General features: G+C 52.1%; 1 protein-coding gene across 1 annotated transcript in view; it reads left to right on the top strand.

The window, feature by feature from the left end:
* USH2A (usherin) overlaps nt 1-27691 on the top strand; it is a 1656840-nt gene that overhangs the window by 1435670 nt on the left and 193479 nt on the right. The window contains exons 62-63 of the mRNA XM_063919430.1: nt 205-319; nt 2673-3021. Coding sequence (XP_063775500.1) covers nt 205-319; nt 2673-3021 — 464 coding nt within the window. The remainder of the gene's footprint in view (nt 1-204; nt 320-2672; nt 3022-27691) is intronic.

Below are 27691 nucleotides of genomic sequence, written 5' to 3'. Positions count from 1 at the left end.
ACGATTGGTCCATTTGTGGGAGAAAACATGGGAGTGGCGACTCAAACGCAGGAGTGTCGCGACTGTTTCTGGGGCGTGTTTCTGCCAGCAATCTTACGCAGAAAAATGTCTCCTATGTCTTACTTCCTGCGGTTACGATGTGCACCCATAGAGTTACTCGATGTTCGTCCGATGTGCATACAATGTTTGCGTCGTCGTACACAGGCCCCGAATCTCAGACGCCCTCAATGGAACTCTCAATACAAGTCCCAGCAGCTGCGACATTTGCATATTTTCGGACAGCCTCTGGATACAGAATGAAAGCTGAATCAGGCCCAAAGTAAAGCTCAGGTTCAGCGCCCACTCTCTGACAATGCTACTTCAAATCAAAGGAGGTTCTTTGGCTGAAGCCACCGATTGGCTCTCCATACTGCAGGGTCACCCGGGTAATGGCGGGAGAACTCTAACCGCTCCCAGTAGAATTGTGGACGGCCGGTGTGTTTGTGAGAGGTTCATTCCATGTGGAAAATACAGGATATTCTGGGGTGTCCACTAATCACTAATATAGAGGGAAGCATGACTGTGTGAGGCAGGTACCACACAGAACGTTTGGGTCATATGTCTAAAACCATCCTAAGGGAATGGTCCTGCTCAGCGCTGTTCCCCTGTAACCAGTGCTTAAAGTGGTCCTAGAGAGGTGGTGGAACTCAGCCCCCTCCCCACGGCGCCCATGTAATAAAGATATTGCGCCCGCCACAAAAAAGGGGCGTGGTCACACAATAGTAATAATGCCCGCAGTAGTAGCACCCCATAATACACATAATGCCCACAGCAGTAGCGCCTCTTATACAATGCCCACAGTTGTAGTGCCCCTTATGCAATGTCCACTGTACTGGTAGTGCCCACAGAGGTAGTTCCCCTTTTATAGAGCACATAGTAGCGGTGCCCCTTATGCAATGCCCCCAGTATTAGTGCCCCTTATGTCTCCAGGAGTGATGCCCCTTATGAAGTGCCTCCTTTACAATGCCCTCATTAGTAGTGGCCCCATTAGTAATGCCCCTGTGTAGTATTGCCCCTAGTAATGTTGCCTCTAGTAATGCCCCCTGTCGTTTAGCCCCAGTAGTTATGCCCCCAGTGGTAATGCCTCTGCAGTTATGGCCCCAGTAGTTTACCCCCCCCCCCCCTTTAGTTTAGCCTCCCAGTGGTAATGCCCGCAGTAGTTTAGCCCCAGTAGTTTGCCCCTTGTAGTTTAGCCACCAGTAGTAATGCCCCCAGTAGTAATGCCCCCCTGTAGTTTGCCCCCTTGTAGTTTACCCCTGTAGTTATGCCCCCAGTAGTTTATCCCCTGTAGTTATGCCCCCTTGTAGTTTAGTCCCCAGTAGTAATCCCTCCAAGTAGTAATGCCTCCAAGTAGTAACGCCCCTGTAGTTACGCCCCCAGTAGTAATGCCCTCCTGTAGTTTGCCCCCAGTAGCTTGCCACCTTGTAGTTTGCCCCCTTGTAGCTTGCCCCCAGTAATAATGCCCCCCAGTAGTTTGCCCCCAGTAGATGCCCCACAGTAGTTTGCCCCCAGTAGGTGCCCCTCTGTAGTAATGCCCCCCAGTAGTTTGCCCCCAGTAGGTGCCCCTCTGTAATAATGCCCCCCAGTAGTTTGCCCCCAGTAGATGCCTCCCAGTAGTTTGCCCCCAGTAGATGCCCCTCAGTAGTAATGCCTCCCAGTTGTTTGCCCCAGTAGATGCCTCCCAGTAGTTTGCCCCCAGTAGATGCCCCCCAGTAGTTTGCCCCCAATAGGTGGCCCTCTGTAGTAATGCCCCCCGGTAGTTTGCCCCCAGTAGGTGCCCCTCTGTAGTAATGCCCCCCAGTAGTTTGCCCCCAGTAGGTGCCCCTCTGTAGTAATGGCCCCCAGTAGTTTGCCCCCAGTAGATGCCGCTATACAACAGAAAACAGAAAAAATACACCATACTCACCAAGCCGCGCTTCGTGTCCGGCCGCTGCAGTCCTCTGGGCGCCCGCTCCTCGGCACTATGGGAGAGACGTCATGACGTCTCTCCCATAGCGCACAGTGACAGCGCCGGAAGCCGGAGCTCAGTACTGAGCTCCTGCCTCCGGCTGCCGCCGGGCGCCCGCTGGTAACGCAATCTCAGCGGGCGCCCGGCATCTCCCTGCAGCGCCGGCCACACATCGGGTTAGGTGAGCCGGAGGAGGCGAAACTGCGTTACGTCTCCAAGTGGAACTGACGGAACGCAGTTCCGCCCCGTTCCGGCTCACTTCAACCCCTGCCAGTAACTGTTGTGTACAGGTGGAGTCTCCCATATCCAAAAAACACGACGGAGACAGTGACACCTTTGCTCTGTAATGGTTCAATGTGCACAAACTTTGTTTCTTACACAAAATTATTAGAAATATAGATATAACATTACCCTCAGGCTGTGTATTGGGTGTATATGATGCATAAATGCATTCTGTATTTAGACTTGGGTCCCATCCCCAAGATATCTCATTATGGGATGCAAGTATTCCAAACCATGGAAAAATCCAATATTCCACTATCCCAAGCATTTCGGATATTGAAGACTTAACCTTTATATATATATTTATTTGGGTGTAGTGAATATGGAATGATGTAAGGCGTAACTGGGATCACCAGGATGCATCTATTTATATGCAGCTGAAAATGATTTGTTTTATTTGCAGGCGCCTTGCTGGCCATGAAGGAATTGTGATATTACTCATCTGGTCGGCTGGGACCTTGGAGCATATAGATTCCTCAGAAGAGCTGCAGCCTTACACCGCATATGAATACAGCATCACGGCACAGAACAGTGCGGGCTCTGTACGAAGTCTGTGGTCTTTCATTTACACCCCTGAGGCTGCACCTGAAGACATCCGACCACCCAATGCACAAGTAACAAGTGCATATTCCACGCTCCTGGACTGGATGGCTCCGGCATGGCCTCATGGCGTAATAACGCATTATCGTATTATGTATCAAGACATCACAGGTGATTCCAACTCCTCCCCCTGGTCTACAGTAACGGTGCCGGTGAGTGACCCCTGACTATACGGCTTTATGGTGTATAGATTATAGTATTTCAGGTTGCTTTGGAATGCTGTGTTATGTATGTAATATCACCAGCGGGGGGTGTAATAATCTGTATCTGCACAAGGAGGTGTATGTAATATCACCAGCGGGGGTGTAATAATCTGTATCTGCACCAGGAGGTGTATGTAATATCACCAGCGGGGGTGTAATAATCTGTAGCTGTACAGGGAGGTGTATGTAATATCACTAATGGATGTGCAATAACCTGTATCTGTACTGGGAGGTGTATATAATATTACCAGTGGAGGTGCAATAATGTGTATCTGTACCGGGAGGTGTATGTAATATCACTAGTAGGGGTTCAATAACCTGTATCTGTACCGGAAGGTGTATGTAATATCATCAGCGGAGGTGCAATAACCTGTATCTGTACCGGGAGGTGTATGAAATATCACCAGCAGGGGTGCAATAACCTGTATCTGTACCGGGAGGTGTATGAAATATCACCAGCGGGGGTGTAATAATCTGTATCTGCACAGGGAGGTGTATGTAATATCACCAGCGGGGGTGTAATAATCTGTATCTGTACCAGGAGGTGTATGTAATATCACCAGCAGGGGGTGTAATAATCTGTATAGGTGTATGTAATATCACCAGCGGGGGTGTAATAATCTGTATCTGTACTGGGAGGTGTATGTAATATCACCAGCGGAGGTGTAATAACCTGTATCTGTACCGGGAGGTGTATGAAATATCACCAGCAGGGGTGCAATAACCTGTATCTGTACCGGGAGGTGTATGAAATATCACCAGCGGGGGTGTAATAATCTGTATCTGCACAGGGAGGTGTCTGTAATATCACCAGCGGGGGTGTAATAATCTGTATCTGTACCAGGAGGTGTATGTAATATCACCAGCGGGGGGTGTAATAATCTGTATAGGTGTATGTAATATCACCAGCGGGGGTGTAATAATCTGTATCTGTACCAGGAGGTGTATGTAATATCACCAGCGGAGGTGCAATAACCTGTATCTGTACCGGGAGGTGTATGTAATATTACCAGCGGAGGTGCAATAATGTGTATCTGTACCGGGGGGTGTATGTAATATCACTAGTAGGGGTTCAATAACCTGTATCTGTACCGGGAGGTGTATGTAATATCACCAGCGGAGGTACAATAACCTGTATCTGTACCGGAAGGTGTATGTAATATCACCAGCGGGGGTGCAATAACCTGTATCTGTACCGGGAGGTGTATGTAATATCACCAGCGGAGGTACAATAACCTGTATCTGTACCGGAAGGTGTATGTAATATCACCAGCGGGGGTGCAATAACCTGTATCTGTACCTGGAGGTGTATGTAATATCACCAGCGGGGGTGCAATAACCTGTATCTGTACCGGGAGGTGTATGTAATATCACCAGCGGAGGTACAATAACCTGTATCTGTACCGGAAGGTGTATGTAATATCACCAGCGGGGGTGCAATAACCTGTATCTGTACCAGGAGGTGTATGTAATATCACCAGTGGGGGTGTAATAATCTGTATCTGTACCAGGAGGTGTATGTAATATCACCAGCGGAGGTGCAATAACCTGTATCTGTACCAGGAGGTGTATGTAATATCACCAGCGGAGGTGCAATATATCACTGACCTGGTTTGAGGAGGTTGTGGACTCGGGGTTTCTTCCGATGACCGGGAAGTGGAACCGCAACTGGGCCGCATCAGAGATGGACAGATGTAAGTCTTCCTCATGCAGGATCTGATCGGCGGACAGGAGGCACGTGCGGACGCTGAAGGTCTCCTGAAAGAGAGAACTTGACAGGTGCTGGTAAATCACGAAGGTGCTGGGAGGCACGGAGGTGCTTGGAGGCACGGAGGTACGAAGGTGCTGGAGGCACGGAGGTGCTTGGAGGCACGGATGTGCTGGAGGCACGGAGGTGCTTGGAGGCACAGATGTGCTGGAGGCACGGAGGTGCTTGGAGGCACGGAGGTGCTGGAGGCACGGAGGTGCTTGGAGGCACGGAGGTGCTGGAGGCACGGAGGTGCTTGGAGGCACGGAGGTGCTGGAGGCACGGAAGTGCTTGGAGGCACGGATGTGCTGGAGGCACGGAGCACTGGAGATCACAGGTACAGTTTGAACGATGATACTCAGGCGCCGGAGCACTGCCCGGCGTCTGAATTTAAACTTCCCGCCAGGGCCTGATTGGAGGACGGGCCGATGACGTCACCCGCAGCTCCCGAGGACGTCGGACGTGGAGGCCTGCTAGACGGAGCGCCGGACGCCGGGGACCCGCCAGCGAGGACGGCCGCACGGAGACCCAGCGCGCCCGGAGAGGTAAGTATGAAGACCGCGGCGCCGTGACAGTACCCCCTCCTCTAGGAGTGGCCCCTGGACACTTTCCCGGCTTCGTAGGATGTCTAGCATGGAAGATCCGGACTAGTCGAGGAGCCGAGACCTCAGAAGCCTTTATCCAACTTCTCTCCTCAGGACCATATCCTTTCCATTCCACCAGATATTGCAGATTCTTGTGAAGGTAACGCGAGTCTAGAATATTTTTGATCTCGAAGTCTGTTCCTGTTTCAGTCTCCACTGAGGTGGGGCTAGAGGTCTTTGAATGGAAACGATTAAGGACGAGAGGACGATAGAAGAGAAACATGGAAGGCGTTCGGTATACGTAGGTGTGAAGGTAAACCCAGCTTGCAGACCACAGGATTCAGGACTTGTAGCACAGGGTAAGGACCGATGAATCTTGGAGCAAACTTCATGGTGGGCACCTTCAACCGGAGATTACGTGTGGACAGCCATACCCTGTCGCCAACCTTGTATTGTGGAGCGGCTCGCCGTTTCTTATCCGCAAAGAACTTGTACCGGACTGAAACCTTCTTAAGATTAGCATGAACCTTACTCCAAATTTGTCTGAAGTGTAGTAGAGTGGACGTTACGGCTGGAATCTCTTCCATCGGAAGGCTTAGTAATTCTGGAACACTTGGATGGAACCCATAGTTGATGAAAAATGGAGATTCGCCAGTGGAAGAATGAAACGAATGATTATGGGCAAACTCTGCCCAAGGTAACAACTCCACCCAGTTGTCCTGTGAAGGGGAGAGATAAAGACGGAGGAAAGTCTCTAGATCTTGATTGACTCGTTCCGTTTGTCCATTCGTTTGGGGATGATAAGCGGAGGAAAACTTAAGTTTAATCTGTAGAGTCGAACAGAGGGCTTTCCAAAACCTTGCGGTGAACTGTACCCCACGATCAGAGACTATTTCCTGTGGCAACCCATGCAACCGAAAATGTTCTTGGATGAACAGTAGAGCTAGTTTCGGGGCTGTTGGTAGACCAGTCAAAGGAACGAAGTGTGCCATCTTCGAAAAACGGTCGACGATTACCCAAACGGTGTTGCAACCCTTGGAATGGGGCAAGTCAGTGATGAAGTCCATGGAAATATGAGTCCAGGGTTTCATAGGAATGGACAGAGGACGAAGCAACCGAGCAGGAGGTAAACGGGGAGATTTATGCTGTGTACACTGGGGACAGGAATTAACGTAATCCTGTACATCCTTCCTCATGGAGTCCCACCAGTAAGATCTTTGCAGAAACTTGTACATCTTCTGGGCGCCGGGATGACCGGAGAATTTGGAGATATGGGCCCACTGAAGTATCCTCGACCGGAATTTGACCGGTACGGACATTCTTCCAGGAAGAGGACCTGGAGTAGTCGAGGCAGCAGAGACAGAAATTGGATTTAAAATTAAACTCCGTTCAAAGGAATCCTCATCATCTGTGGGAGTTTGTGAACGGGACAGTGCATCCGCTTTGGTATTGAAAGTCCCGGCTCGGTATTTGATAATGAAAGAAAATCGAGTGAAGAAGAGTGCCCATCTAGCTTGGCGAGGATTCAAACACTGTGCGGTTTTGATATACAACAAATTTTTGTGATCAGTGTAAATGGTAGTCACATGTTTGGCCCCCTCTAAGAGATATCTCCACTCTTCCAAGGCAGATTTAATCGCCAAGAGTTCCTGGTCTCCAATAGTGTAATTCCGTTCAGCTGGAGAGAATTTACGAGAGTGAAAGCCGCACGGATGTAATTTCTTATCTGAGGCATACTGAGAGAGAACGGCCCCAACTCCGACCGAGGATGCGTCGACTTCTAGGAAGAAAGGTTCCTCGAAATTTGGTTGTTGGAGTACTGGAGCGGACATAAAAGCTGATTTCAAGTGGGAAAAGGCCTCTATGGCTTCGGGAGACCACAACCCCGGGTTGGAACCCTTTCTCGTTAGGGCTGTAATGGGTGCAACAATGGTGGAGAAACCTCTAATGAACTTTCTATAATAGTTTGCAAAACCCAGGAACCTTTGTATTGCTTTCAAGGAGAGTGGCTGTGCCCAGTCCCGAATGGCAGAGAGTTTCTCCGGATCCATGCGAAGCTCCTTCCCCGAGATAATATAACCGAGGAACGGTATTGATGTTACTTCAAAAGTACACTTGGACATCTTGGCATAGAGATGATTCTCACGTAGACGGCGGAGTACCTCTTTGACTTGTAATCTGTGTTCAGCAAGGTCTTTTGAAAAAATCAGGATGTCATCCAAATACACCACGACACTTAGGTATAACATGTCTCGGAATATTTCGTTGACGAATCCCTGGAAGACAGCAGGAGCATTGCTAAGACCGAACGGCATCACCAGGTACTCATAATGCCCATCCCGGGTATTGAAGGCGGTCTTCCATTCATCTCCCTCTCTGATGCGTATAAGGTTATAGGCCCCCCTCAAATCGAGCTTGGAAAAAACATGGGCACCACGAACTCTATCAAATAACTCTGTGATTAGAGGCAAGGGGTATTTATTTTTGATGGTAATATCATTTAAGCCGCGGTAGTCGATACATGGTCTTAACCCTCCGTCCTTTTTTTTCACGAAGAAAAAGCCCGCTCCAGCCGGGGAAGTAGAGGGGCGGATGAATCCCTTGTGAAGATTGGTTTTGATATAGTCAGACATAGCCTGTGTCTCTGGGAGAGACAGAGGATAAATGCGACCCTGAGGCGGCATTTTTCCAGGGATAAGGTCAATGGGGCAGTCCCAAGCTCTATGGGGTGGTAACTGGTCGGCTGCTTGTTCCGAAAACACATCTCTAAATTCTTGGTATGCCTCTGGAATAGGTTCCTCCTCCACCTTAGAAGAAACACGAAGCGGACAAACAGGAGTGAGACTGTGCGGTCTTCCAATCGATATGGGGATTGTGACTTTTGAGCCAAGGTATTCCGAGAACCAGATCGTGATGCATTTCCGGGATCACCAGGAACTCCAAGTATTCTTGATGTAGAGCCCCGACCTGTAGTTTAACTGGAACCGTGCGTTCTGTTATGATACCCTTGGATATCCTAGTACCATTGATGGCTGTCAAGGAAATAGGCCGTTCGATGGACCGTACTTCCAAATTCAGGCTTTGAACACAGAGGGAAGAAACGAAATTCCCCGCAGCTCCAGAGTCCAACAGGGCTTCAAAAGACTTGGAAGTGGCCTTGGTGATTAACGTTACAGGAAGCCAACAGTCCGAAGTGGGAGAAGATTTGGTCGTAACCCCCAACTTGACTCCTCCGGAACAAGCTAGGCCTTCTCGTTTCCCGGACGGGATTTGCAGGACTTGATGAAGTGACCCGCAGCTCCGCAGTACAGGCAGAGCTTACCCTCATGACGACGTTGCCGCTCCTCCGGGGACAATCGGGATCGGTTAATCTGCATGGGTTCGTCTGGACTTGGACCCACCGCTTGCCTTGCAGGAGGAAGCCGGAACCTAGAACGATCCGATCGACTACGTTCTCCTCCACGTTCCTGCATCCGGAGATCTACCTTGACACAGAGGGAGATCAATTCCTCTAAAGAACCCGGAAGCTCTCGAGTGACCAACTCGTCCTTCAGGCGATCAGAAAGACCGTTCCAGAAAGCAGCTCTCAGAGCCTCATTATTCCAACGAAGTTCAGAGGCAATGGTTTGGAAATGAACCACATACTGACCCACGGATCGGGAGTCTTGACGGATGCGGAGTAAGTCAGAAGAGGCCGAGGTCATCCTGCCGGGCTCGTCAAAAATTCGTCGAAAAGACGTGATGAATTCGGAGTAATTGGAAACCAGTGAATCAGAACGTTCCCATAATGGAGACACCCAGTCCAAGGCAGATCCTTCCAGCAGAGAAATAATATATGCTACCTTGGACCGGTCTGTAGGAAAGTTGTGAGCTAGTAGCTCGAAATGTACCTCGCATTGGTTTAAGAAACCACGACAATTCTTAGGATTCCCATTGTAACGGGATGGCGTAGGCAGCTGAAGGCGCGGAGTGGCACCGGCCGATGGTTGGACATTGCTGGAGGTGGCAAGTGGTGCAGCTACCGGAACTGGTGCCGGAATTACTGAGGCTAGAGACGCCTGAATCTGATCCAGACGTCCGGACAACTCCTGGAGGTACTGCATCACCTGACCTTGTGCCGCTTCCTGACTTTGTACACGGGAAGCCAGGTCCTGGATGGCACTTGAGTCCGTGTTCCGATTCCCCGGGTCCATGGGGCCTGAGTATACTATCACTGACCTGGTTTGAGGAGGTTGTGGACTCGGGGTTTCTTCCGATGACCGGGAAGTGGAACCGCAACTGGGCCGCAGCAGAGATGGACGGATGTAAGTCTTCCTCATGCAGGATCTGATCGGCGGACAGGAGGCACGTGCGGACGCTGAAGGTCTACTGAAAGAGAGAACTTGACAGGTGCTGGTAAATCACGAAGGTGCTGGGAGGCACGGAGGTGCTTGGAGGCACGGAGGTACGAAGGTGCTGGAGGCACGGAGGTGCTTGGAGGCACGGATGTGCTGGAGGCACGGAGGTGCTTGGAGGCACGGATGTGCTGGAGGCACGGAGGTGCTTGGAGGCACGGAGGTGCTTGGAGGCACGGAAGTGCTTGGAGGCACGGAGGTGCTGGAGGCACGGAGGTGCTTGGAGGCACGGAAGTGCTGGAGGCACGGAGGTGCTTGGAGGCACGGAGGTGCTGGAGGCACGGAGGTGCTGGAGGCACGGAGGTGCTTGGAGGCACGGAGGTGCTTGGAGGCACGGAGGTGCTGGAGGCACGGAAGTGCTTGGAGGCACGGATGTGCTGGAGGCACGGAGCACTGGAGATCACAGGTACAGTTTGAACGATGATACTCAGGCGCCGGAGCACTGCCCGGCGTCTGAATTTAAACTTCCCGCCAGGGCCTGATTGGAGGACGGGCCGATGACGTCACCCGCAGCTCCCGAGGACGTCGGACGTGGAGGCCTGCTAGACGGAGCGCCGGACGCCGGGGACCCGCCAGCGAGGACGGCCGCACGGAGACCCAGCGCGCCCGGAGAGGTAAGTATGAAGACCGCGGCGCCGTGACACAATAACCTGTATCTGTACCGGGAGGTGTATATAATATCACCAGCGGAGGTGCAATAACCTGTATCTGTACCGGGAGGTGTATGTAATATCACCAGCGGAGGTGCAATAACCTGTATCTGTACCAGGAGGTGTATGTAATATCACCAGCGGAGGTGCAATAACCTGTATCTGTACCAGGAGGTGTATATATTATCACCAGCGGAGGTGTAATAACCTGTATCTATACCAGGAGGTGTATGTAATATCACCCACGGGGGGAGCAGTAACCTGTATCTATACCAGAAGGTGTATGTAATATCACTAGCGGAGGTGCAATAACCTGGATCTGTACCGGGAGGTGTATGTAATATCACTAGCGGAGGTGCAATAACCTGTATCTGTACCGGGTGGTGTATGTAATATCACCAGCGGGGGTGCAATAACCTGGATCTGTACAGGGAGTTTATATGTGATATCACCAGCGGAGGTGCAATAACCTGTATCTGTACCAGGAGATGTATGTAATATCACCAGCGAAGGTGCAATAACCTGTATCTGTACCAGGAGATGTATGTAATATCACCAGCGGAGGTGCAATAACCTGTATCTGTACCGGGAGGTGTATGTGATATCACCAGCGGAGGTGCAATAACCTGTATCTGTACCGGGAGGTGTACGTAATATCACCAGCGGAGGTGCAATAACCTGTATCTGTACCCGGAGGTGTATGTAATATCACCAGCGGAGGTGCAATAACCTGTATCTGTACCGGGAGGTGTATGTAATATCACCAGCGGAGGTGCAATAACCTGTATCTGTACCGGGAGGTGTATGTAATATCACCAGTGGCGGAGTAATAATCTGTATCTGCACCGGGAGGTGTATATAATATCACCAGCGGGGGGCTCAGTAACCTGTATCTGTACTGGGGAAGTGTATGTATTACATCGGGAGGTGTAATAACCGGATTCTGTACCGGTAGATGTATGTAATTATCGCCAGTGAGTGATATCAGAGGAGCAGTAAGCTGTGTGCAGGAACGTACCCTGTGCTTTACATTGCTGGAGGTCCCTCAGTATACTACATATTGCATATGGCTTGTTATTCCTGACTAATAATAGTAACTAGGTGCTTCATCGCGCCCTACGGGCGCTCTTCACACCGTCGCAAGGGGCTACGCCCCCTTAACCCTTGCATGCCTTTCTGTGGTTCAATATTTGTGTTATATGGAGTATCACCTGCATTCCTTTGTTAGTGGTTAAATATTGCACAATGAAAGGGTGTGCGATGGTGAAGGAGGCGCAGCCCCTTGCGACGGCGTGAACAGCACCTGCAGACCACAATGTACAGAATGTAGCGGGTGCGGGGGGTACTGCGGATGGTGTCTGTAGATGCTGCGGATGGAGGGGGGGCGGAAGTGGGGGTGGGGCCCGGATGGGGAAGGGTTGGGAGGTGCTGCGGGTGGGGGAGGGGCAGAGGAGTGGGGGATGCAGATGGGGGAGGGGTCCGGAGGCACTGCAGGTGGGGGAGGGGCAGGGGTGCCATGGGTGGGGGAGGGGCAGGTGTGGGGATGTTGCAGATGGGTGAAGGGTTCCGGAGGTGCTGTGGGATGGGAAGGGGCGGGAGTGCCACTGGTGGGGTGGGGGTCCGTAGGCGCCATGGGTAGGGGAGGGGCAGGTACGGGTGTTGCGGCAGATGGGGAAGGAGGTCCGGAGGTGCTGCAGGTGGTGGTGGGGCAGGTGCGGGGGTGCCATTGGTGGGGGAGGGGTGGGTGAGGGGGGGACCGCGGATGGAGGAGGGTGTCTGCAGATGCTGCGGGTGGAGGGGGGCAGGTGTGGGGGAGACATATAAGGGGGGTGAATGGTGGAGGGGGCCTGGAGATTGCTGGGGGTGGTGAAGGGGCGGAGGAGTGGGAGCCGCGGGTGGTGTAGGGGGTCTGGAGGCACAGCATGTGGGGGAGGGGTGGAGTGCCGCATGTGGTGGAGGGGAAGGTGCGGAGGTGTGGTGCATTGGGGAGAGGTCTGGAGGTGCTGCGGGTACTGTACCTGCCAAAAAGGTAGTTGGAGGGTATGCAGTAACAGGGCCAGGACAGGGGTGACAGGGTCAGAACAGGGTTGACTGGGCCAGGACAGGGGTGACAGGGTCAGAACAGAGGTGACAGGGTCAGAACAGGGGTGACGGGGCCAGGACAGGGGTGACGGGGCCAGGACATGGGCGACGGGGCCAGGACAGAAATGACAGGGACAGGATAGGGGTGACAGGGTCAGTGTAGGGGCGGCAGGACCAGGACAGGGGTGTCAGGGCCAGTATAGGGTTGACAGGGCAAGCACAGGGGTGACAGGGCCAGGATAGGGGTAGCAGGGCCAGCATAAGGGTGACAGGGCCAGGATAAGGGTGAAAGGGCCAGGATAAGGGTGAAAGGGCCAGGATAAGGGTGGCAGGTCAAGGCCAGGGGTTACAGGGACATGACAGAACACAGGGCACGGGAGAGATTGGTATTAGGGACAGAACAGTGGTGACAGACAGATGTGTCTTACCGGAGTCACTGCTGCTGGCTGCTGCTGTTCCACTCCAACCTGTTGGCATCTGCTGCTGGTGGAGACTTGGCATGGCTGACTCTCTTAGGCTGTATTCCTGCTTCCTCTGCCCGTCCGCATCACTCCCCCCCTCCTCAGTCACACACCGCAGACCTCGCGCAGCTGCCGGGCACTGTGGTAAGGTGAGACTGGGAGTGACTGGTTAGCCCCCAGGAGATGCTGCGGCTGGAGGGAGGAGGGGGTCATAGCATGCACGTGGCGCGGACCTCACGGCTGCTGGGCACTATGGTAAGGGGAGACTGGGAGTGACTGGTTAGCTCCCAGGAGACGCTGATGCTGGAGGGAGGAGGGGGTCAGAGCCTGCAAGCAGCGCGGACTTCTGCAGCGCTACCCGCCGGCTAAAGTGTGTGAAGGAGCTGGGCGCAACTCACTGCGGGTGGCAGCGCTGCAGCTAGCGGTGGGGTCGCAGGGGCTGGAGATAACAGAGGCAGTACGGAAAGTGCACAGCGGCTGGTGACCCACAAAACTACAGCTAAGAAGCGTGGAGTGTGCCAGAATGTGACGCTCCTCCCTGCCAGAGAGACCCTGCTGAGTATGCTGATGTGGGGGTCAAGTATGGCATACCCCCTCACACACCCCCATACCTCCCAAATGTCCCAATTTTCGCGGGACAGTCCCATTTTTTGGGGTCTGTCCCGCTGTCCCACCCGCGGGTCGCAGTGTCCTGTGGTGGGGGGGGGAGGGAGCAGTTGGAAAGCTCCTGTACTCGCTGTTCTGCTTAGCAGAGCAGCGGTGAATAGTGGAGACAGAGGGAGAGGGGGCATCAGGGGGTACGGATTAAGGGGGGGTTCCAGCAGCAGAGCCGGATTAAGGGGGGGGGGGGGCAGGCGGTACGTACCGTTGGCCCCACAGTTTTAGGGGGCCCCCTGGCTGGAGTAGCTCTGTCCCAGCTCAGTAGCTCCCCCGTCCTGCCAGCAACAGCGGCAGCATTGTGCTACAGTCAGCACACGCTGCTGCGTGTTGGCAGGTCTGTGGTGTTGCAGGGAGGCAGCAGTCTCCCTGCTTTCTTCTGCCTGTGCGGGTGTGTAGGGGGAGCGACCACCTCCTCTGGATTTACCTCTAGCTGAGGGGCCAAAATACCATTAAAAAAAAAAAAAATATCCCGGAATTTGCATAATGGGGCGTGGCCTCGCGTCCCGCGATTAGGTCACGCCCCCAACCCACAGCAGGCACAGCAATGAGATAGGGCTCCCCTGTCTCAAGTACCCTGTGCCCCCCGGACTCATAATCAGCCCCTGGGGGCATGCCAGCAGCTCACAGAGCGCTGGGCATGCCCCCTCACTGACGAAAACGGGGACCCTCCCGTGAAGCCACGCCCCCTTTTCGCTGTGTGTGTGTGTGTGTGTGTGTGTGTGTGTGTGTGTGTGTGTGTGTGTGTGTGTGTGTGTGTGAAAGCTGGGAGGTATGCACCCTGCCTGTGCCATGTCCATACTATCTGCTTCTGCAGCTGCTCCTAGTGTCCTATAGATTTGGCCAGATCTGTGACTCATTTGACTAACTCCGCCCACTGTTGTGACTCCGCCCAGCGTTAGCAAATGAATCACAAGATCACAGAATAGGGCTATTATATAGGAGATTACATACATGGAGCGGTTGTATCGGTGTAATAGCGGCTCACCTGTACACAGACTGGGAGACAGGTTACACCTGTGAGATCAGCGTATTCTCTGTTTCCGGAGGTGTGTCCACCTGAGTCTTCCTGTTGACTGAAGCACAATGGTGGGGCGTTGGGGTCTGATGGGCCTTTTATTGGCCCTGTGTGAAACGCGTGGGATGCTTACCTTTATATTTTTGACCCCTAATGCAAAGGACTTACCCAATGCAATAAGATTATTTGATTCAAGGATGAGAAGAGGGTTCGGGTATAAGAGAACACCCTATATATTACAGCTCACCATATGAATATATGGCTGATAAACTGTAGCTCTTTATAGTAGAAGAGAGTATTGACTGCATAGGAGAGGAAAGAGTTAAACATCTGGGGAGGGGTGGACCTAGCTGTGAGGAAAGTACAGCCTTCTTTAAGGGGAGGGCTTGATATATATAGGGAAGGTGAAGCCATTTTAAGTCTCTTGGTGATTCGGTTAGGTGAGTGCTGCAGTGCAAGCAAAACTTTGTTTTATTAGGGGATTCTTGCTGTGCAAGTTACAGTTACAGTTCAGTGAAGTGTCTGGAGTCAGTGTCTCGGCACATGAGTCATGACTCATCTGTAGTGGAATGTGTTGCAGAGACTGCACATGAATCAGTGAGTTGCCAGTGCTGGAGGATCAGTGCTGGACTCATGGAGTTATTCAGCTGCAGTGATTGTGCAGTGTATCTGGGGGAGGCAGCTGCTTATGCCCTGATTGTTAATAATATGTTAACATAGATTTACTGTTATGTTGATATATTATTAATAACCACTTATTGCATACTAGTTATAGAATATGACATTACTTTTGGCTGAGGAGAGAAAGCTTAACAGCCATGAAACACATCATTCATTCTGTAACTAAACCAAATAAAAACATTTTTTTTTTTATCTTGCATACTTTGCTGATTGGATGATTTTAGGTGGCCTTGGATTTATTATATTATCCACTATCTAGCCTCCAGGGAGTTTTCCACCCACAATCACACTGAGCAGGATCAGTGAGCACTGAGCCGAGAGCCCTGTACCACAGGGGCTCCACCTCCTGCTGCATGAATCAGATTCATTCACTGAGTCACTGAGTCTACACAGTGTACAACTGTCTCCCTCACTGGCAGACTCAGGATGAATCATGATTCATGACATGGATCAGGCACAGCAGCAGAGCACTCACTGACTGGTGAGTCGTGACTGCTCCCTCCCCCCTCCCACTGGGTGTCACCTGGTATAGCCTCTGGCCAATCACAGCTAAAGACACTCAGCAGAACACACTGACTGAAGGACACAGGACACAGAGTTTCCTCCCTCTGTCTGAGAGAAGCTGCTGCTGCTGCTGTCTCCACTCATGAAACAGTGAGTGACTCGAGTCATTCACACTTCCTGATGATTCCAGTCACTGTGTTGAGACAGAGAGTCAGTAGCCATCTCTATTGTCAGCTCCCTGCATTTAGGTCACACATCAGTGCTCTGGCTGCCACTCGCCCACGACGGTCCGCCGGGACCCCAGCCCGTTACCGCTCATCTGGCGGTGGGGGCTGGTTCCGGGGGCGAGCTAGCTGGCCCTGGGGACGGCGTCCCGTCCCCTAGGGCCTCCTCGAGGGATCTGGCGGAAGCCGGGCCGGCTGTGACTGGCGGGAGTGGCTGACGAGGAGGATCAGAGAGGGAGTCAGGCCGCCCGGAGGTGGGCGGGCAGCAGCCCTTGCCTCCGGGCATGGCCGGGGAAGCCCCAGTGCCGGGTGCCCGCGGGAGCGCGCCGCGCCGGGCGCTCATCCAGGGACCGGAGACTGAGTTCGATGCCCAGCTCTTCCCCCTTGCCGGGGCCGGCTAGTGGTTCCAGGCGGGGGGAGGGCACTGGGCGGGGGACGGTGGCCAGCAGAGCGAGGCCTGTTGCAGGGCCTCGCACGACGTCATCCCCAAACGCTTCGGCTGAGAGAGCACGGACCGGAAGCGGTGGGACGCACGCGCGGCTCCGGCGGTGCCGCTCGCGCACGTGTGCGCGCAGCGGCGCCGCTTTCCTCCTTGTCTCCTCAGCCCTCTCCCCCGCAGCCGGAACACGGTGTGGAGCGGGGAGGGAGGGGGAGAGGCAGTGATCAACTAGGTTAAGCTAATGGGGCTCTTAATGCAGGAGCCCAGACAAGAGGCCTTGTGGTGACAGAGAGCAGTGGGGCGCGCGCCCGAGGTGCGCGCGCGCCCACGCTCGCCTTTGGCGCCGCTAGCCGCGCACGTGTGTGCGCAGCAGCGCCGCCGGCCTTGCTGTCTCCCCTGCTATCTCCCAGGCAGCCGGAATCCGGCGGGAGCCGGGGGGAGAGGGGAGACAGGGCAATTATGATCACTGGCAGGGCAGTGCGATACCAAGGAGAAGGGGTGCGGCAGCAAGAGGTCACGGGGTGCGTGCACAGGAGGTGCGCGAGCCCGTGTCCACTGCAAGCGGAGCGGTGCGCGCGCGCTCTGCTGCGCCGCGGGGTTCCCGGTCTTTTCAGATCACTCCCCCGGGGCCGGAATCTAGCGGCCTGCGGGGGAGGAGGGGGGACAGGGAATGGGTTAGTGGCCGCGGGGCTGCTGCACGCGCCGCAGGAACTCGCGGCGGTCCCCCCCCCCCCCCCCCTCTGCGGCATCGGATAGTTCCGATACACGGGAAGAGGGGACAAATTCAGAGGCGAGGGCAGTGCGGGCGCCGACAGCGGTGCCTCCGCTTTCCCGCAAGGGCAGCGTGCGTCGGATGCCCGGCACACGCATGTCGGGCGGCGAGCGCGTGGTCGCACGCGGGCCCCGGCGAAGGACCCAGGACCGCGCTTTGGGGCAGTCACGACCCCTCCGGAGCGCTGGCTCGGCCCTGGCCACAGCGGTGAAGGTGTTAGGGCCGCTAGCCGCGGCTGCCTCCCCTAGAACGGCTGTTCGTTCCGGCGGGCTGCGGGCTATGGCGGCGCAGCGGGTGGCACGCGCCTGCCGTGAGCTCGGGACGGTCGCCGCAGAATTACAACAGGGTCCAGGGCAGGACGCGGGGGATCTCACGGCCGCAACGCCCCCAGCACGGAGGCCGCGCCATGTGCCGCGAGTACTGGAGGGGTCCTCCGCTTCTTCCTCTTTTTCAAGGGAGCTCGGGGATGAGGCGATGGCAGATTTCGAGGAGGAAGGCAACGATTTGGACGCGCCGGAAGATTCCATATCGGGGGAGTCGGCGGCATCAGGTAAGGTGGTGCAGTCGGTATTCGGGTTCCTCCACGAGCTTTAGTTCGCGTAGTTCTTCCTCTTCCTCCTCTTCATCTTCAATGTCGTCACAGGCGTCCGAAGTCAGTAGCACAACTAGGGCAAAGAAGCGGGCAACTAAATTCGCCAAGAAGGCAGCGGAACAGGCGCAAGCGGCTTAGCGAGGAAGCGCGTAGGGCCAAGAAGCTCGCAATTTGCCCGGTGTCGTGCGATTCGTCTATACTGCTGTACTGCGGGGGCTGCGAGATAGCTGCCGCAAGAAGATTTGGAGGGGGGACTTCGTGGACGTGTTCGTATTGACGAAGGTCGCGAAGAAAGAGTATAAGGTGGCGGCGCAAAGAAGGGCATCGGGGCTGAGGCATTCCGTACCTTCGATAATTGCCTGGCCGGGTTCTGGGTCTTCGCGGCATCTTACCTGGAGGACAGGCCGGCAGAGCACACGAATATAATAAGGTACCTGCATCTCATACATGACATGCAGCGCACGTCTTCGGGATCGGAGTGGCGCAGGTACGATCAGGAATTCAGGGAACAACAGGAAGGTTTGCAGGTCATGGACTTCGGGTTCAAGGACGTTGAGGTTGGGCTCAAGGTCACCCGGGCTTCGCTACAGGCGGAGGAGCCCCGGAAGCCGGGGGCGGACGGGCACCACGCAGGGTCGTCCTCCCAGGGGTTCGGCGCGGACGGCGGATTGGCCAAGTCAGGTAGGTCGGCAGTCCGCGCAGGGGGGCGTGCCACCACAAAAAAGGAAAATGTTTCGCGTTTAACAACGCGGCGTGTTCCTTCGGGGGATGACTTGGTCATCTCTCCAGTGGGGGTGGTTCCTAAGAAGGCTCCAGGCGCCTTCCGGCTCATTTGAGTTCGCTTTTAGGCTGGCTAATCGCAGCATTTTGTTTAGATGCGATTATCTGGGCGTGGTGCATGCGATTAATAACCAAAGGGCAAAGTCGTTGGTGGTTATGCGGGTGCTAGGGCAATTGCTTTTGACATGCTTGCGTAGGAACCTGTGGTTCCGCGCGCAACATGTGCCCGGTTTGGAGAATGGTATTGTCGACGCTTTGTCGCGAGGACAGTGGGAGAGGTGTTGGTTGTTGGCACCTGAGGCCAACGAGCAGGGTTTTCACTGTCCCGGTTAGGTTTGGCAGGTGATCGGGCCGGACTGGAGGGTATAGCGTTGCGGTCAGTCGCGCCAGCCACGCTCAAGGCTTACGGACATGCTTGGAATGAGTGGGACGAGTTTGTCCAAGGTCGTCAGCAACAAGGTAAGAGCAGGCATCGGCTGATGCTTTCTTTTATGTGGCAGCTTTACGTCTCCGGTAGGTCACGAGCAGTGGTTTCGCGGTATTTGGCAGGCATCTCATTTTTCTGCAAGCTGCGAGGCGTCCCTGACGTAACAAAAAGCGAGGTTCTGCGGAAGGCAATGAAAGGGTGGGCGCGAGTCGCGCCGTCGCCACCGGATAGGAGGCGGCCCATCGATGCGGCGTTGTTGCCGGCCGTCATCGAGGCAGTAGGGCGAGTCGCGTCGTCCAGGTTTTAGACGCTTTTGTTTAGTTTGGCGTTCTCAATGGCTTACCACGGGGCCTTTCGAGTTTGAGTTGGTAGCGCCTTCCAAGAGAGCGGACTCGCGCATGCTGGTCGGAGACGTAGTAGTGGGTGAGAGGTCCTTGCTGTGCAGGTTGCGACGCTCCAAGACGGATCAAGGGGGGAGAGGGCGCTGGGTTACAATGGTTCCAGCGCTGGAGGAGAGCGTTTGCCCGGTGGGGCTGGCAAGGCAATACGTGGTGGTGCGACCCGTTAAGGAGGGGTCTTGGCTGTTGCATTATGATGGGCTGCCAGTCACGAAATACCAGTTTCGATGGATGCTGAGTCGCTGTTTGGCGGGCTTGGGCCTCCCACCCACTGTTTTTGGTACCCATTCCTTTCGCATAGGCGCAGCGACGTTGGCTGCTGCGGCGGGTTGCTCCAGAACTGAAATACAGGCGGTGGGGCGATGGAAGTCGTCAAGTTATAGACGATATATTCGCCCCGTCACATGAGAGGTCGGTTTGCGCTTGGGCTTTGTTTAAATTTGCAATGTATTATGTTGTTACAGTTCTGTGATTTTATGGTGTGTGCGTCTGTTGGTGTTACCCCTTTTTTTTTTTTTTTTTTTTTTATCCTACTCAGGGATTAGCTACTCGCCGTTGCTGGCATGAGTCGGCAGCGGGGGTCTGGAGTTATTTGCGATTTTTTGCCTGACTTGACGGACTGAATTCTAATCTACAATTCGGCTAATTTGGTCTAATCAGAGTCCCTCAGCAGGTCTTTACGTTTCACCTCCAGCTGAGTTATTACATGTGTTTCCCATTTTATACCCGCCCTTCCCCCCCCCCCCACCCCCCCTGTTTTTATTTCGTTTATTTTATTTGATCTTTCCCCTTTGTGTCTTTAATTGCGCTTTTAAATTGGCTACGAAACATGGTGCAGTCGGCTAGGCCGTGACTGCTGCAATAGCGAGATCTAAAGTTTTCTTTTTTGGCAGATCCTTCAGTATAAACAATTAATAAGCCTCTTAGTAATCAATTCTACCCCTCTTTTTCCCTTCAGAATGGTTCGAAGACTATTTGCCCATTTGGGTGGTTGGCCACTCTTACATTTACTGGGCGGGCAGGTTTGTGGCCTCGGAAGGGTCTCAGGCATTGCTTGGAGCACAGGGTGTCAGATGGCTTGGCTGGCGAGGAATGATGTGGGGTGAGCTGAGGAGTAGGTTAGTGAGTCAGGCCAGCAAGCATGGAGTCCCTAGGGTTTTTGGTTGTCCATCTAGGTGGCAACGACCTGGGGAAGAGGACATCCTTGGATCTGCGGTGGGCCATGATACAGGATCTGGCAAGTGTGACCGCGGCATGGACCGATTGTGTGTTGGTTTTTTCCATGATGGTGCCAAGATTGTGTTGGAGGGGTGTGGCGGATGGTCGCCAGATTGATGAGGCCCGGAAAAAGGTGAACGGAGCGGTGGCAAAGTGGGTGCTGTCCCACGGTGGGAGGGTGGTTCGCCACCCGAGGAGTCGGTTAAAAGACAGCCACCTTTTCCGGCGCGATGGAGTACATTTATCCAATGAGGGGATGATGTTTTTTCTGGAGGATCTAGGTTTCGCTTTGCAGGAGTTTTTGGTGGGGTGTGGCGGATGGTCGCCAGATTGATGAGGCCCGGAAAAAGGTGAACGGAGCGGTGGCAAAGTGGGTGCTGTCCCACGGTGGGAGGGTGGTTCGCCACCCGAGGAGTCGGTTAAAAGACAGCCACCTTTTCCGGCGCGATGGAGTACATCTATCCAATGAGGGGATGATGTTTTTTCTGGAGGATCTAGGTTTCGCTTTGCAGGAGTTAGGGTAGGTTTATGGTGGCGGTGCGAAAGACTGTGGGGATGAGTCTTTCGCTGTTGGCGGAAAAGAACGGCAGTTTCGTATTGTAGAGAAAACTGTAGTGTTTTACAGTTGGTTGTGGTTTAGGTGCACTCACCTCCATCGACTTATGGCCGCTTGACCACCCGTCCGGGAAGGCAGCGGCAGGGCACCCAGGAGCGGTGGGTAGTCACTGTGGGGGTTGAGTTGTCACCTATTACCGGTTTATGGTAAGTTTTAGTAAATTTATAGGGTTGAGTTATTTAAGTTTAATTTAGATTAAGTGAGCCGTTCTTTTGGGCCGCCACCATATGCCAGCTGGAGCGGCATATTAAATTAATCTCTTTATTACAGGTTTCCTAATGGTTAGGGACAAATAAATAGCTAGCAATTTTCTGCCAAAATTCAAGTCTCAGTGTCGTTATTTCTGGTTATGATTATGAATGCTTTACTTTCAAAGAAAGGGGTCCACCAAATATCACTAAGATGTTTAGAAGAGAGTATTGACTGCATAGGAGAGGAAAGAGTTAAACATCTGGGGAGGGGTGGACCTAGCTGTGAGGAAAGTACAGCCTTCTTTAAGGGGAGGGCTTGATATATATAGGGAAGGTGAAGCCATTTTAAGTCTCTTGGTGATCTGGTTTCCCACCCTCCCGCCCTGGTAGTTGGAAATTGTGGCACGTGGTGATTTGGCTCTAAGTTGTTGGCTGTTTTCGTTAGCTATTTATTGGCGGAAAAGAACGGCAGTTTCGTATTGTAGAGAAAACTGTAGTGTTTTACAGTTGGTTGTGGTTTAGGTGCACTCACCTCCATCGACTTATGGCCGCTTGACCACCCGTCCGGGAAGGCAGCGGCAGGGCACCCAGGAGCGGTGGGTAGTCACTGTGGGGGTTGAGTTGTCACCTATTACCGGTTTATGGTAAGTTTTAGTAAATTTATAGGGTTGAGTTATTTAAGTTTAATTTAGATTAAGTGAGACGTTCTTTTGGGCCGCCACCATATGCCAGCTGGAGCGGCATATTAAATTATCTCTTTATTACAGGTTTCCTAATGGTTAGGGACAAATAAATAGCTAGCAATTTTCTGCCAAAATTCAAGTCTCAGTGTCGTTATTTCTGGTTATGATTATGAATGCTTTACTTTCAAAGAAAGGGGTCCACCAAATATCACTAAGATGTTTAGAAGAGAGTATTGACTGCATAGGAGAGGAAAGAGTTAAACATCTGGGGAGGGGTGGACCTAGCTGTGAGGAAAGTACAGCCTTCTTTAAGGGGAGGGCTTGATATATATAGGGAAGGTGAAGCCATTTTAAGTCTCTTGGTGATCTGGTTTCCCACCCTCCCGCCCTGGTAGTTGGAAATTGTGGCACGTGGTGATTTGGCTCTAAGTTGTTGGCTGTTTTCGTTAGCTATTTATTGGCGGAAAAGAACGGCAGTTTCGTATTGTAGAGAAAACTGTAGTGTTTTACAGTTGGTTGTGGTTTAGGTGCACTCACCTCCATCGACTTATGGCCGCTTGACCACCCGTCCGGGAAGGCAGCGGCAGGGCACCCAGGAGCGGTGGGTAGTCACTGTGGGGGTTGAGTTGTCACCTATTACCGGTTTATGGTAAGTTTTAGTAAATTTATAGGGTTGAGTTATTTAAGTTTAATTTAGATTAAGTGAGCCGTTCTTTTGGGCCGCCACCATATGCCAGCTGGAGCGGCATATTAAATTAATCTCTTTATTACAGGTTTCCTAATGGTTAGGGACAAATAAATAGCTAGCAATTTTCTGCCAAAATTCAAGTCTCAGTGTCGTTATTTCTGGTTATGATTATGAATGCTTTACTTTCAAAGAAAGGGGTCCACCAAATATCACTAAGATGTTTAAGACTGGTACACCAATTAAACACACTATTAAAACATCGTAACCTACTCCTGTGTACACTTAAGGCCAGTACTCACGGCCCGATGCTGGAGAGATGTGTGCTGAGCGAACCGCTCAGCACACATCTCTGCCGGCGCTCAGCACAGCGCCATACAGTTATCAGCTCACCCCCTTAGAATGTTCAGTAACTAATTCGTGCTGTGAGGAGTGACTCTGCACACCCAGGGCTGTCTTAACAGCAGTGTAGGCCCCTGGGCACAGCAATGCACTGGGCCCCCTACCCATCCTCCAGCGGTAGGGGTGGGGGGTGCTATCAGTGGCAGCTTTGAAGTCCCGCGGGCGGTAGGGGGTGTTCTATCTTCCGCTAAGCATGTAGGACCTGGAGCAGTAATTTCTGCTAATTACTCCTTTACTGCACAGATGGGGCTAAACTGTAGAAGGGGACATTATGCTGAATGAAGGGGCCCTGGTACATGACTTTTAGGGTGGTAGGGGGTGTTTAATACGTAGGGGAGGGGTGGATAATGGAGTGGGCTTAATATTTATAATTTTCTGGTGGGAGGGCAGGTTGCTTGACTGCAGATATCTCAAGTTCCTGAAAATATATTTCTTAGCTTTGAACGTGATAAAAAACTAGAGAGTCCCACTTTTCACAAGGTACTGGGGAATTAGGGCTCAGAGTTCAGGTGCCAGAGCAATTCACCAATGAAAACCTAAAACTGCATATTAAGCGTGTGGAGCTGAAGCAGGGACCAGCTGCTTGAAGGCTGATATTTCTGGTTCTGGGCATAGTAGAGACAAGCTGCCAGTGTCCACCAAAAGGAGAGAGTCGCAGCTTTTGGATTATACCCTCAGAAAAACTCTAAAGGGCCCTACTCACTTGGCGATGTGCCGCCGAGGTGCCCGACGGCCGATACGGCCGACGAGCAACCCGGCGGCGGGGGGGCAGTGACGGGGGGAGTGAAGTTTCTTCACTCCCCCCGTCACGCGGCTGCATTGAAGTGCAGGCAAATATGGACGAGATCGTCCATATTGGCCTGCATGCACAGCCGACGGGAGACCAGCGATGAACGAGCGCGGGGCCGCGCTCGTTCATCGCTGGAGTCTCCACACTGAGAGATATGAACGAGTTCTCGTTCATTTATGAACGAGATCGTTCATATCTTTCAGAATATCGGCAAGTGTGTAGGGCCTATAAGTCAGACAGAACCCGAGATATCTGGCTGGGAACAGCAATTAACAGGCTTGGATGGGGACAACTACTTTGAGGTCGGATATCTCCGGTTCCCCATGGCCGATTTTAAAAAATCTGGTACCCCTGGAAAGAGGGGCCCCTTAGCTATCAGCCTAGGGCCCTTATACTCCTGGGGCCCTTGGGCAAGAGCCCATTGAGCCCATACGGAAAGACGGCCCTGTGCACACCCTGTATTGCTCGTGTTCTCCTTATTAGGTGGTATCAGCAGCTGATAGTTGCCCCATACGCACATTCGCGTAACACTACACCCCTCACCCCAAGCACTAAATAATGACTTCTACACAGTGAGGACTTGTAACATAAATGTAAAAGTCAATTAGTTCAGTCTGACCAAATAAGTTTGTCGGTGATAGGGAATGTACTATAGGGGGTCATTCCGACCCGTTCGCTCGCTGCTGTTTTTCACAGCGATGCGAACGGGTTGGTTCTGCGCATGTGCGGCAGCCGCAAGGCGCAGGTGCGTCATTGCCCAGCGATGGCCGTCGCTGGGCAATGACAAGAAGAATGAAGAAAGTGATCGCTGCTGCAAACGCAAGAAGATTGACAGCAGGAAGGCGTTCCGGGGTGGCAACTCACCGTTTTCTGGGAGTGGTGAGTCCAACGCAGGCGTGTCCAGGCGTTTGCAGGGCGGGTGTCTGACGTCAATTCCGGGACCGGACAGGCTGAAGACATCGCAGCGGGTGAGTAAGTTGAAAGTTACTCAGAAACGGCACAAAATGTTTTTGCAGAGCATGGCTGCACAAGCGTTCGCAGCCTTGCTATGCAAAAAAGCCCTCCCCCATAGGTGGCGTCTGGTTGATCGCACAGGCAGCAAAAAGTTGCTACGTGCGATAAACTTGGAATGACCCCTGTAGAGTGTAAGCTCCCTGGGCCAGGGGCTGATGTGAATGACTGAAATATTCTGTAAGACGCTGCAGATTAGGTATGTACTAAATAAATAACTAACTGGCAAAAACATAAATATATAATGTATACAGGGGGTTATTCAGAGTTGTTAGCAAACCAAAAAAGCACACAATTGGGCAAAACCATGTGCACTGCAGGTGCGGCAGATGTAACATGTGCAGAGAGATTTCGTGTTGGGTGGTTTATATTGTTTCTGTGCAGGGTAAATACTGGCTGCTTTATTTTTACACTGCAATTTAGATTTCAGTTTGAACACACCCCACCCAAATCTAACTCTCTCTGCACATGTTACATCTGCCCCCCCTGCAGTGCTCATGGTTTTCCCAGTAGTGTGCTTTTTTTGGTTTGCTAACAGAACTGAATCAGGCCCACAGAGCGCTGTTACAGACTACTTCTATCTCTGGTAGATCGCATCTCTTTACGTCAACTAGACTGTACTAAGAGTTTGTGTTTTTACATTTGTTATATTTCTGTGTAGAATATAATTGATTTTATAGTGTTGTTTACACTGGATTAAGTGCTTTCTTGAAATGTCTGCCAGCACTCCTGTCTTCCTTTTTAAAAACATATAAGTTATTTATCTGCTAACAAAAATGTTCCGTGGGCAAGTGTGACAGATTATGCGGATAAAGATATAATGCCTCAATTATATGGACACGCGCAAGGCTTCCGATAGCTTGAGCAGGCCCCAATAAGGCAGGGTTGGGTGCCGTTCAGTGTGGCTGAGCACCAGGGTGCACCAAGGATTGTGATGGCCTGCCATCTTGGGGGTGGTTACATCTCCCCAAAAAGCCTGGGCCCATAAAGAGACAGGTGGACTACAATGCCCAGCCTTTCTTTCTTGATTCTTTACCTTCACTATAGCTGCTTGTCTCTCCCCTTCTCTTTTGCTTGGTTCTTATTACTAAGCAGCTATCTGATTCATTAAGAACCAATGATATCAACGAGGCGGCCATTTTGTCAGCATAAACAGAATACTTGTGAACGCAGCCTGTGTAAATGTTGTCCCCAAAAGCGCTGCCACAGACTGCATCAGCAACGTCACCACCTCCTAGTCACAGGGCAGGCTCCATTTTCCTACACATCGGTCCAGCTCACAAAATGGCTGCCCCCACTGTATGCAGAGATGAGAGCAGTGGAGCCAAATGCTAATAGGATAAGCATCCCCCCTCAGCAAAGTGGTCACCGGGAGTTACAACATGGTCGCCAAGCTTTACCCACCCCTGCCTGGAGATTGCGTTCTTTGCCATTCAAGGGCTTGTTACAGAGCAAATCATACACAGATGACTCATTTTTTATGGTTCACGGACGGCTAAAGTGAAATTCAGCAGCTGTTCAGGACAAGTGACCATTCTAACAGCTATATTATAACCTCCTAATAGAGAGGGAATTGCAGTGGAGCACGAGGTTAGCAGTGATTATCGGCAGGTGAGTGCTTTATTGAAGCTGAAACACCATTAACATTGATAGAGTAATTATTTCAACTTCAAAGTAATTACCTTGATGGGTGATAACCGCTACAGCGTTCCGCGGTGCGATCGGCCCACGCCGGTGTCAGCTCTCAGAGCTTAAGAAAATATTACTACAAAACTGTTATGTATGAATTAGTAAATTCACTGTAAGAATGCTGTGCAATAAAATAAAATTATTTCAGCCTCAGCAAGTTAATTTGCCACTTTATTCCTAGCATAAATCCCCGCGTTTTACGTCCTCATCTCTCCCGATTATGCATTTAGCGCACAGGTTTAACCCACTTTAAAATATTTATTTAAGATGCAACTGCTGTGCATCAATAATTTACACACAGTTATTGTATTATTGTCGGCGTAGGCAGAAGCCAGTTCTGCTTCACAGATTGTGTGACAAGGTAGGGTAACCCATTCATAGCTGGAAAGTCCAGGCCACAGATTGTGTGACCAGGTAAGGTAACCCATCAATCGCTGGAAAGTCCAGGCCGCAGATTGTGTGACCAGGTAAGGTAACCCATCAATCGCTGGAAAGTCCAGGCCGCAGATTGTGTGACCAGGTAAGGTAACCCATCAATCGCTGGAAAGTCCAGGCCGCAGATTGTGCGACTGGCCTATTGTTATTGGCTATTTAGCCGCATTTGGAATTTCAAGTGTCTGTGATCTTTCATTCACGGGAGGTGTCAATCAATATTGTTCTTATTGTTATATTTTATATATGTGTATTAAACTGCATTTATTTTTCCATCCGCGCTCTCTTATATACAGTAAATCTTTTTTAACATTTTATAGTTTGAGGTGATACTCCAGATCATCTATTGAGAGCTGCGGATGCTATGGTTTAGTGTCTAGCAATTGTGAATATTGTATACTATTATTCGGATTTCATTTGCGCCCAATTATTAATATCTAACCCATCAATCGCTGGAAAGTCCAGACCACAGATTGTGCAACAAGGTAAGGT

The sequence above is a fragment of the Pseudophryne corroboree genome, chromosome 4 (assembly GCF_028390025.1).
Source record: "Pseudophryne corroboree isolate aPseCor3 chromosome 4, aPseCor3.hap2, whole genome shotgun sequence".
NCBI classification, from domain to species: Eukaryota; Metazoa; Chordata; class Amphibia; order Anura; family Myobatrachidae; genus Pseudophryne; species Pseudophryne corroboree.
The sequence above is the reverse complement of the archived record's forward strand: the minus strand, read 5'-3'. Positions and strand labels throughout refer to the sequence as shown.